The following is a 12354-nucleotide window of genomic DNA, read 5'->3' as shown; positions in this document are numbered from 1 at the left end:
GACGCTGGATTCGTTCTCTCCATTGACACAGACTGAAAGTCAACTCTACTGGATGGGACGGAACATAGTTGGTTTTTGGATAGAACATATGCTTTTGTGTCTGTGAAGAGATGGAGGTGCACAATTAGTCTTTAGGTAATGTTAAGTTAGGCATTTGTGCTACAGTGCATGGTCTTTACCAACCGATGGAATTTACTTTTTTTTTTTTTTTAACCAACATCAGCCAAAAGTCTCAAATTATGACCTCTGTAGAGTTCTCATATCAGCAGTTTATTTCCATTCTGACTGAACACATTTTATCTGCTGATCAAGGCCGTTTGATATGATTATAAGTTTAGTAAAGGTTGGCATGCAGTCCTTGAGAGTAGGGATTATTTTGTCTCGGTTGTGACCAAGGCTGAAGCAGGAATAGAAATGACATTAATACATTTAAAGTGTCGCCTTTTAAATGTGTGAACTCACTGGGGATCACAGGAAGGCCTGTTTGAGTAATAGATCCATTTCACATGCTGTCAGTCATGTCGTCCTCTGTGTTCCTCAGTCCCTTAAAAAACTTTTAAGATTTCTAAAATGTAATTTCAAAAATTTCTGCTTTCTAATCAGTGATTGTTTACCTGACAACTCTTGATGCAGTGTAAGGATGTCCTGATCAAGTTTTATACTCCCAGTCTGATCTCGATCATTTAATATTGGGTACTGGCCAATCAGAGTACCGATATGATTTTCTTTAATTATTGTTAACATAATAACAGAAATTATGATCAAAATTTCCTCCACTGGCAATTCATAAAGCCCTTTCTTATCTTGCTTGCATTTTACTGATCATGTGTTCACTGTGCAACTGTACTGTTTATTGTACTTAAGTGCAATAAACTTCAAAATCAAATGCTTGACAGTTGTATAGCTCTGTAGTGCACGAAAGAAAGAAAGAATCCTGCTTTCAAGCTATTCCTATAAGATTTTCATTAGAGCCTTCTTTGTTATGCAAAAAAAAAACAGTAAAAAAACTAAAAGTATTGGCTGTAATCACAAATACACAGCTGGATGGTTTTAACAAAATAAATAATCAACAAAGTTAAATCTTTATAAAGAGTCCTGTGGTGTATAGCTTAACTTGAACATTCGCAATTCGGCTTAGTCCAGCATTATAAAACTGTGCAAGAGAAATCAGTTCTCAGTTCCTTAAAGTACTTTCATATAGCAGATGTGTTCAGGTTTGGTTTGGTCAGCCATAAAACAAATACAATAGATCAATAAGATCCAGTCATTTTAAAACTGCCACAATTTGCCTTGGATACTGATCTGTTGATGCTGACTGGGGCATTCATAATTCAGTGATCCTTTTAAAATGATTGACTGAACTGACAGTCTAACAGAGCCTTCATGTCCAAGCATAGTCAGCTGCAGGAAACTCTTTCCTGCCAGTAAGCATTAGTGAAGGGAAGGCTCTGATTGTGGTCTAATTTAGTTGTATGCAGAGGTCATGACTTTAAAGGGAAACTGAAAATGTTACTTTATTTCTCAACCCTTGTAGTACAGTGGGTCATGGTGACCATATATTCCCTTTACAGATATCTGTGAAATTCTAAAAGCAAGACATTTAGTCATCTTTAACATTTGCCCGGTGTTGAAACAGCTTAATTGAACTTGTGTGGAATTTGATAGAGTTTCCATTGTCAGAAAGCTCCAGTGGGTGGTGAGGTGAAACAAAAGTCTTTTCTGTCTGACTCAGTGTGAGAGTGGATTTAATCTAATGCCTGAGACTTACTGTAATAAAGACTCTGACCAGTTGTTTTTCATATTAACTCCTAGTACAAGTTTTATTGTAGAGAATTGTGATGTTATTGTGGCAGTATCCGATAGGTAACTTTCTTACAGGACACCAAGTCACCTAGCATAACTATACCTATCTCTATTAATCTTAAATGAGTAGTTCAGGCAAATAAGACTTAGCAGATTTCTTTTCTGATATGTGGCAGGATTCCTAAGCCTCTGGTGCCTGGCCAGAATAATGGTGAAATTAAAGTTAAACATTTGATCTTTAAACATCGTCCCTAAGACAGAAGCACCCACAACACTGAGTAGCATTATATCGTCCTGAATTCTCCAGCCAGGCCTCTTGGTAACTCTAAGCTGCTTTGTAACATACTAATGTATGACTTCTAATGGGAGCCCCCTATTAGAAACAGCAAGCTGGTTCAAACAGCTGACTGGCATTGTGATATGCGATCCTTGAACTAAAACAGCATATGAGTAACACAAATGCAGAGCACGGGCAGCTCTGGATACTTTTTCCTGGTTTTGTAGAGCCGTACTGTTTCTAAGCACTCTGTAGAGGGAGTGTATAATTGCCATAGTGTTAATTGTTCTAGTGGAAACTGTGGATGACCTTATTTTGTCCAAACTGGCGCTGAGAATTTTCAATTAAATGAGGCAAGGAAGGAAGACACCTCGCTGGGGCTTGAATTATTCCCCACTACAATATTCTGCAAAACTGTAATATTATTCTGGTTCATGAATAAATATAGTCACTAAGAGAATGATAAAATCATAGTTAATTTAATTAGCTCCTGGTTTTCACAACTGTTAACTTTCACTAACACCTTGTCCACCTTGCATTCCCAGGAGGAGCATATTACTTAATCTCGAGAAGTCTGGGGCCAGAGTTTGGAGGGTCTATTGGTCTGATCTTTGCCTTTGCCAATGCAGTGGCTGTAGCCATGTATGTTGTGGGCTTTGCTGAAACTGTCGTGGAACTTCTCAGAGTAAGTCTCTTTACACCTTATATTGCTTTTAGAGAGGCAGCTAGGATTGGGTCACTTGTAGTCATTAGGAAAGAAAAATACCTGTCTAAGAACTCTTGAAAACATTTATTTAACAACTCCTTGTATTTTCTCTTAGGGTGCAGACCTCCTGATGACAGATGAACTGAACGATATACGAATCATTGGCACCATCACAATAATCCTTCTCCTGGGCATTTCTGTGGCAGGAATGGAATGGGAGGCCAAGGTATAAAGAGGTTTCCTTCTCTGATTCGCTAACAACTAACATATACTGTATAGAAATGAAGTGATCAAGTCCTGGTCCTGATGGGAATTAATACAGCAGACTCGTACACAGTATGATACACGCTGGTAGAAAAGCTAAATGGTGGCTAATACCTGGTTAATTTGCTTCCGGTAGGCCCAGATCTTCTTGCTTGTTGTTCTTGTCACTGCCATCATCAACTACTTCATCGGAACCTTCATTCCTATGAAATCAAAGGAACCATATGGCTACTTTGGCTATGACGGTATGACCACACACTAATCTCTCAAATGAAGGAAGAATTAACATCACTATCATAACCCTGAGAGCTGTGCTTATCGATAGGAGTGTTGGCAGTGAATGCTTTGTCAGCTGCTTTTTGCTTTAATTTTCCTGACAGGTGAGATCATGTGGGAGAACATGGGTCCGAACTTTCGAGGAGAGACGTTCTTCTCCGTGTTTTCTATCTTCTTCCCTGCAGCCACTGGCATTCTGGCTGGAGCCAACATTTCAGGAGACCTTGCTGTAAGTCAACTGTGAACAAACCTTTCTTTCTAAAGAGGTGATGCATCTAATGGCCCGGGATGTAGAACACCTGACTAAAACCAAGCCAACCTATTTTCTGTGTAGATTGTTCTACAAAGGTGAATATGACTGGCACTTATTCTAGTTTTAAGTGAAGAAGTGATCATGACCTTCAGTGTGGCAGAGGATTTATAGATTGCTTGTTTTCTTAAGTCTTTGTTGTGGTTGTTTGTTGCAGGACCCACAGTTGGCCATTCCCAGAGGCACCCTTCTAGCCATAGTGATCACAGGAATAGTCTATCTGGGTGTTGCTGTCTCAACAGGTGTAGTATCTGCAACTTGATGTTTGGATTCTTGCCACATTCTTTTACAGAGTTTAATGTATCAATGATAATTTTCTAACCTCAGGCTCCTGTATTGTGAGAGATGCCACTGGAAATGCGAGTGACACAATCACTTCTCTCTTCACACAAAACTGCACTGGAGCTGCCTGCAAGTTTGGCTACGATTTCTCCAGCTGCAACACTGTAAAGAACTGTAGCTATGGACTCCATAATAACTTCCAGGTTTGTATCAGCTCTATCAGAAGATGAATTTTAAGATCATTTCATAGAAACCACTTCAAAATCACAGTATGTGTTGATGCAAAATTCAACCAATTCAATTGTTGCATCTTTCATACAGGTGATGAGCATGGTTTCTGGTTTTGGGCCCATCATCAGTGCTGGAATCTTCTCTGCCACTCTGTCATCTGCGCTGGCATCTTTAGTCAGTGCACCTAAAGTTTTTCAGGTAAGACCTAACCTAAGCACTGAGGTATCTAATAGACTACATCAGTAAGGATAGGTATCTGTCCATGTTCTTTGCCTTTCTCAAAAAACATTCATGTAAAATACAGGAATTCATGCTGCTCTAAAGTGAGGTGAGCCTGTTCTACATGCCTAATGAATATTGTATTTTGCTTGCACTTGACGCCTTGGATAATGTATTCTAACTCTCAAACTTTGGATAACGATACAAACTGTATTCATTCCCAAAAAATGAGAATTTTTAATTTAATACTGGTTTTATATAGCAGGAAGACAACCATTACTATACTATCTTTAATCCTTACTGAACAATGAATGTTGAAAAGTCAGAGAAAAAATAATAATGGTAATTAAAAAAAGAAATGTTGAATTGACATAGAATAGCCCTAGCAGCCAGTGTGTTAGATTTACCCCATGCTTATAGTTTTCAGTAATAAACAACTCAACCTCTAATAAGATTAAATGAATGTTTTCCCATTTTCACAGGCTTTATGTAAAGACAACATCTACCCCGGGCTGGGAATGTTCGCCAAAGGCTACGGCAAGAACAACGAGCCCCTTCGAGGCTACATCCTGACCTTTGGTATCGCTCTGGCTTTCATCCTTATTGGTACGGCTGTACACAGTACTCACACATACTATCAAATGAGATCATGGTAGGCACTTTAATGCTAAAAGCTTAAAAGCCTGGATGCTGCAGTGTTCATAACGCCCCACTCTAAGAAGTGTTGTCAGCTAACAGCAAAATTGCCATTTGAACATTACAGGTCTGTAATTTCACAATCATTTCAGAGATATTTCCTGCAATGAATAATGTAAATTGGACAACTACTTGGCTTTAGTACATTATTGAAATTACATTTTCCAAAACACATTAACTGAAAAATAAATGTTACACAGAATATTCCTGTTTTGCCTACAAATTAAATAAGATTCAGAAAATGTAACTCAAAAATTTCAGTCCCTCTCTCTTTACAGTATTACTCACTCTTTTCTTTTTGTCTTTTGTTGAACATGAAACATGACATGACTTGACTTTTTGATACTTTTTTTTTCTTGCAGCTGAGTTGAACACAATTGCCCCCATCATCTCCAACTTCTTCTTGGCATCCTATGCCTTGATCAACTTCTCTGTGTTCCATGCTTCGCTGGCTAACTCACCAGGTAAGATCAAGACACAGAAACAGTAGAAAGCAAAACATGCTGGATTCAGAAGTTAAGCCAATAAAAGAAGTTAACATTGGAAACATCGTGATTGTTAAAGCAGCCAACTCAGCGGCCAGATCAGCAGAGTCACGAGTTATATGGTGTTTAACAGTGATTATGATGGAAAATGATGGGGTTTCAAAGGGAATTACTTGAGGCACTTAGGCGTGTCCTGAGCTGTAGAGTGTCTCCAATTGCTTACAGTCAGTGTTTGAAAGCTCACAAGACATGCCAGTCAGCCCAGTCATCCTAATGGAAAAGCTACCGGAGGCTAGATGTACAACAGAGCAATCAGGTGATCATTCACACGATTTTTAACAGCAGAATCAAACAGCTGGGCTGTAAAACTGAAAACATTTAATATAGTTCAAAGAAAATAATACGCAGACACTTAATTGCGTATGTTAAAGGCATGTCTCAGTTAATATGCAGTAGATTCTGAGCTTTAATAGTCTGGTCACATAAAAAACTCCAAAAGTAATGCAGTCACAACTCACACCAGACATTTGTTGCACGCAAGCAACATATCTGCTAACATGTTAGCCAATTAGGAACAGGGTAGCGCTATTCAGTCACAATAGCTCTGCTGACAGTTAGCTAGGTAACAAGTTACTGTGGTCAGCTTGACCATTAACTGAAGATGTTGGCTCTGATAGCACTCTGTCAGACAGATTTAAGATGAATTTAAATCACTTTTGAAATGAATCTACAATACAAAATAAACAGCTCAATAATGCTTGATTATAAAATTTCGCCTTCATTGAACCATCTACACAAAGCCAGACAGAACATGAAGTAGTGAAGTGTAGTCAGTAGATTACATGCACAGAACCACAGCTACTCCCCACAAAGACACAGTTTACATGTACATATTCAGATTTATAGTTTTTATATAGCTGACAAAACACTGTTAACCCCAGGTCAGGGCTAGCTTTCAGCCATATCACACAATCTCCATCAGCTAATTGGAGAGACCAGTTGACATGCATGGGATTTAACAACATTTCTTTTTTTGGTTTGAAAATGTTTAACTTAAATTATGTTGTATAAAGACAGTAGCCATATAGTGATGCAATTCCCTAGTTCCTAATCACTCCCCTCTTCCTTAGTAGAGAAGCGTAGCTATATAATGGAGTCGGATGTTATATTTTTAGACAAATGGAGTGAAATCTCTGCTGTAGTCACCATGACAATATTATTTTTGCACTAAAATACAATTCTATAGAAACGTGCTGGCTGCAGTTACTGACACACTGCCCCATCAGATGAGTCATTTTATCTGAATTACTGACTAATGATTATGAGTGACAGTTCCGTTAAATTGGTATAAAAAGCCGCTGGTGCTTTGAAGCCCTTTCAAATGTAGAGTGCATTGCTTTAGTGTTGTAGTTTTGTTTCGCCCTGCTGTTTAATGACGGATGCATCAACGTTTTGCCAGGAGCGGTAATGTGCTGGGACAATAGACTAGCATGAATTATCTCCTGGCTCATACAAAGTGCTGCTTATTGCTGATTTCCACTGAGATGAGGGACTCATGTTTGCTCACTTGGATCTACGTAGAAATATCTGAATAATTCAGCTTGTTTCGTGACATTGTCTAGTGTAAGCACTGGACTTTTTAAAAAAAAGTTAGATATTTGCCAGATGGTTAGTTCACCCAAATGAAGGAAAAGCTTTCAGTTACCTCCATTGATATTCATTTATGCTTCGTTTTAATATCATTTGTCCAGGTGTTGAGACATCTGATTCCACTTCCAATCCGGTAGAATAGAATGTAGTCTGTGATGCGCACAGTGTTGAAAAATGATACATAAATACTTAAGCAACCACAGTTATTTCCAGATCTCACGTTACTGACTTTTTATCGTCAAAGAGAAATGGGCAAAACATTTAGGTAACACTGGCAGGCCTCTCATGTTTGGCCAGCATTGAGAGACGCTCTGCAGGTTGACAGGATTAGCATTGATTCCATAAGCAACTCAATGAAAGGTCAAATGAAGCTTGGCTGGTTAATGCACTCACTACAGATCAGATCATGAAGGACTATGCTATGTTGCTCTACTCGGATGATGAGTTATCTTGACTGAAAAAATGTAAAATGTCACGTCACCTGCAGGGCTCCCAGTTCAGCTTTTATGTTTCGAGAGTTTATGCCCAGCAATTTGGTATGTATGGATGGATCTCTGCAGTATTAAGATCAAGTAGCAGTGAATGAGAAGGAAAACCGAAGTTAGTATAGTGTACAGTTGGTTTAGTTTTCAGTGTGCCAGATAACCTGTATAGGTTGTGGATTTAATGAGACTACCCCTCCAAATGGTTTCTGTCTCCTCAGTTAACACAGTATGATCACAGATGGAACCTGGATCCTTCAGTTTCAGTTATTTTATTAGTTTTAGCTATTAAAATAGAGACTTGAGAAGCAGATTCTATTTTGACCAGGCATAACATTATGATCCAATATCCGATTCCTGATCCTAATGTAGTGTAGGTCTACCTTGTGCCTCCAAAACAGTTGTGACTCATCAGAGAATGGACATGGGCCTTCTGAGGGTGTCCTGTGGTGTGTGGCAACAGAATATTGTTAGTGGGGGCCTTTGGGTCCTATGGGTTGAGGGGAGGGGCCTCTGTGGATCATCCCACAGATACTTGATCAGTTTGGGATAAAGATAAAGATTATCCAGACTGATAGTAGAATTTAGAAATAGATGAATTCCATTCGCTTCCACTGTTTTGGGTTAGCAACAGAAGTCTGAGTCACAGATACCTCAAAAACCTCAAAATTGACACCCCAACTCTCTGCATTGATAGGTACAGCTACAGGTAAGTAAGAAGATATGAATTATTTGATTAATTTTGGTGAAATGACACTTGGAGACTGATGAATTTATAGTTGTGTGCTCTTTTCCCCCTCAATACCAAAGCTCTAGCAGAACTGCAGGTACAGATTCTCTGTCTGCTTCTAATTCTTGCAGCAGGTCATATAATTACATGGGCTTAAATGGTACATGACTCATTTAGAAGCCAGCAGTAATAGAGACATTACATAGGAGTAACAGATTTTACTACCTCAGAAACCATAAACCCCATTTGGTGTTCTCGTCTCTTATGGGCCAATTTGTTGCCTCTCTCTGGGAAATATAAAAGCTTTGGGGCTAAGAGAAACGGAACAGTCAATGTACCTTTTATGTCCCGTGGTTTGTTTTAGACTGTCATTGTGTAACCACACGCACTCCAACTGTATCCCATCACTAAAATCCCACTAGTCTAGTTTGTGTGGTACCCAGTAAATAAATATGTTCCCTAATAGCTGGTACAACCCTGTGGTCTCCAGTCTAACAGGCTGCTAACTCTCATTCTTTAACCCAAGCACATGTCCAACTCCAACTTTAATGTTATCCATGCTTTTTAACAGCAACATTTACTGTTTTAAGACTATGTTGATGAAGAGCACAATCAAAGTTTCCTGTCTTTGAGAATGACCACAGCCTCTCCTGATCTTTAGTTTCAAATTGCAGGTCTGATGGAATTTGGCCCCAGTGAAGGACTTTGACAAACAGAACTTTTACTCAACCTTAACAAGACGTGCATATCCTCAGATTTACCATAATTATTCATACTACCAATACAGTACATGAGTACCACCCTCTGTGGGCCTGTTCAGACCTTGCATCGACATCTGACCTGGGCAATCCAATTGCAAGTGACCAACTTTAAGTTCCTGCGTTCATACCTTGCATGAAAATGCGTATCCACATTCATCCCCAGTCAGCACTCGATATCCAGTCACAGTTTCACGGCCTGTATGGAAATAACCACCAATGTCATTTGGACTGAATATAATATTGTGGTGCAGCTGCTATCTTTAATGGATCTCTGCTGCTTTATCAGAATCATGAATGCCTGTTTGTTGTGTGTGCACCATGACTGGTGAAGATACACTTACAAAACATGTGTTAAGTTATTTTTTATTTATTAATCAGATCTGTTGGTAATTTTAGAGGTTTACACAAAGCTTAGATTATAACTGGAATATATGCAGTGTAATTTCACAGCTGTGCTTTTTGAAGCAGTGACAGAAATATCTTCGATAGAAAAGGTTAATAATGATACCTGTGATTATACATCAACATGATCGCGTCAGTATTGCTGATACGTTTTTTTTTTAATTAAATACTTAAATTTGTTAATTCTTGTTTAGATTTATTTTTGTTAGTTAATAGATACAAGGACAAGATATTTCAAAAGGCTCTTATTACATGCATAACTTACCATACTTTTTTGTTTTCAGGCGATCATTTACCTATACCATTTACCTTTACAATACCAGTTGTGTGTGTTTTTTTTTTTTTCAAATGAATGAGGCAAACTGCTGCTTACACAAAAGCGCCCCTGCTGAGTAGACAGTCTTTAATGTGACCCAGAATGCATTGTGTGTTGACACAACCAAAGGAATGTGGTCAAATGTAACCCAGACCACCTCCAAATGTGGTCAGAGACCAGGCCTCTCAAGTGCGTCCTCAATGCGTCCTGGGAGTGTTCACACCTATACTTTAAGATGCTCACTTGTGATCGGATTTGCCAGCCCGGATGTTAATGCAAAGTCTAAATGAGGCCTAAGTCCAATGTTTTGAATGTATTTTGCCTTTTGTTGTCACGATGTGACTCATTTTCATTGGTGCTGCAGGATGGCGACCCAGCTTCAAATACTACAACATGTGGGTTTCCCTTGCTGGAGCCGTACTGTGCTGTGGGGTGATGTTTGTCATCAACTGGGCGGCTGCCCTCCTCACTAACGTCATCGTTCTGGGTCTTTATATCTACGTCAGCTACAAGAAGCCAGGTGAGTTCCCAATCGCCTAGTATTTGGCATGTTAGTTGATGACAATATCCTTGTTTATAGAGTCAAAGAACTTGAGATGTTGGTGCAAACAAACATCTTTACCTTCAAAACAATACTAGATTTTCTATGACGGCATACTTTGTGGTAGTTGGCTATTATCCTCTCACTTAAAACCTGCAAACAATACTCTATCCAAGTTGCCAGGTTCAGGAAACGCGTTAATCTAGCTTTGTTAAGTTTTCAGAATCAAAAATTCGGTTAAGCTTAAAAAAAAAAGTTAGATAATGTAGCTGAACCACAGCTATAACGTCTACGCCTGATGAGGCCGGTATACCATCTGACTTAAATCTTTTATTTATTTCAGACCAGCAGTCAGGCTGTGTTCTGTATTTAGCTCTCACACCAAACTGCCCAAGATGTTACTGTGTGTTCTTATTCTTCTGTTACAATATGTCTTACTGTACCTACTTCAAATTGCAACACATGTAGAAAGTTTTTTTGTATTGCATTGCTTTTGCATTGCAAGCAATATCTGGCTTTTACAGAAATGCTGGCATGTTCATACTACCTGAGTGAAAAATTGTAAACAGATGAAGAAATATTTTTGAAAGCTTGTAAATTCAAATATTATGTATGCTACATGATACTGAGCTCTTGCCCCCCCCCCCCCCCCCCAACACACATCCTTGCACCTTTTCAAACACTAAGCTGGCCTTGCAGCTCCGAACACACACCTGTGTGCACCACACTCAGTTTGACATGCAGCTACACACACATAGGAGGCTTTTTCACCGACTCTGACACCACATGGGTCAGACAGCCTTTGGTCCAGCAAGCCGACCCGTAAACACACTTGCTAACTCCACTTGGTGTTTTTGCCTGCATGCGTCCTTCTCTCCAGATGTGAACTGGGGCTCCTCGACTCAAGCTCTGACCTACCATCAGGCCCTGACCCACACTCTGCACCTCAGCGGAGTGGAGGACCACATCAAGAACTTCAGGTACCAAACACAACCCTGCCTGTAGTTACTGGTATTAAAGCTGGGACAGACAGTATTTATAGGAGAAAAATGCTCTAACCTTATGACACTGGAACTGGCTTCAGAGTTATGGCCGTGCAGAGAAATATTATTCTATTCAGGATATGTTTATATTACTTTGACGATCAGATCATTTATTGACATGCTAATACATTATCCATAAACTAATGCTGGCAAGGAATAGCCTACTCACCATACTTGGTAGTAATATGACACTGATGAATATTTCAGAGCTGCTTCTATAAACTTGATTTTGATGTAACATTAACATCCATATCTACTAATCCCAGAGGTCAAAGTTTACAAAGTACATTAGTAGTACAAAGTACATTAGTCCCTGAAATGGCTTTGTTTCTTTGCACTCTGTGTGGGGCTGGAGAACATAAACTTGACGTAACCCTTTCAGTGTCAGAAAACGGCTTACCGCTTCAACGTTAAATAAAGACCATTACCTTGAAAATAGTCTTAACTTTCCTGATTTTGATCAAGACATATCTGATCATAGGTGAAATCACTGTTCCATTATTAATGAGATATGTTCCAGTATGGATAAAGGGTATATCTTACTACTGTCACCACAGGCTGTTGATTGACATTACTGGTAGGCCAATCATTGATCACTGAATGGCATTTAATGGCTTTTTAAACGCAAGAACCTTTTTATTCTCTCTGGTGTTTTTGTGGACTTATTAGTAGCAATGCACCTTTGGACTGTTCCCATGACAGCAAATCAAGCAGTAGATTAAAAAGCATCTGATGGTGTCTTCAGGGGGACTTTCTCTGAACTCCATCTATTCTCCTCACGCTGCCTCAATTAAATTCCAGGGTGCTTAACATATTTGCTTTGATGTGCGCTACTCTTTTCTTTTTTTCCTGGACGTGTTAAGAAGCCCAGCAGCCTCTG

The 12354-nt window shown here is 39.2% G+C and overlaps 1 protein-coding gene across 1 annotated transcript in view; it reads left to right on the top strand.

Annotated features, from left to right (window-relative positions):
* The window catches only part of slc12a2 (solute carrier family 12 member 2), a 57148-nt gene that overhangs the window by 23228 nt on the left and 21566 nt on the right, over positions 1–12354 (top strand). Inside the window, exons 5-15 of the mRNA XM_084571840.1 lie at positions 2626–2765; positions 2902–3012; positions 3187–3295; positions 3431–3555; positions 3794–3878; positions 3964–4121; positions 4240–4347; positions 4851–4974; positions 5427–5528; positions 10255–10410; positions 11312–11411. Coding sequence (XP_084427966.1) covers positions 2626–2765; positions 2902–3012; positions 3187–3295; positions 3431–3555; positions 3794–3878; positions 3964–4121; positions 4240–4347; positions 4851–4974; positions 5427–5528; positions 10255–10410; positions 11312–11411 — 1318 coding nt within the window. The remainder of the gene's footprint in view (positions 1–2625; positions 2766–2901; positions 3013–3186; positions 3296–3430; positions 3556–3793; positions 3879–3963; positions 4122–4239; positions 4348–4850; positions 4975–5426; positions 5529–10254; positions 10411–11311; positions 11412–12354) is intronic.

This window comes from Chelon labrosus (assembly GCF_963514085.1).
Source record: "Chelon labrosus genome assembly, chromosome: 22".
NCBI lineage: Eukaryota > Metazoa > Chordata > Actinopteri > Mugiliformes > Mugilidae > Chelon > Chelon labrosus.
The sequence above is the reverse complement of the archived record's forward strand: the minus strand, read 5'-3'. Positions and strand labels throughout refer to the sequence as shown.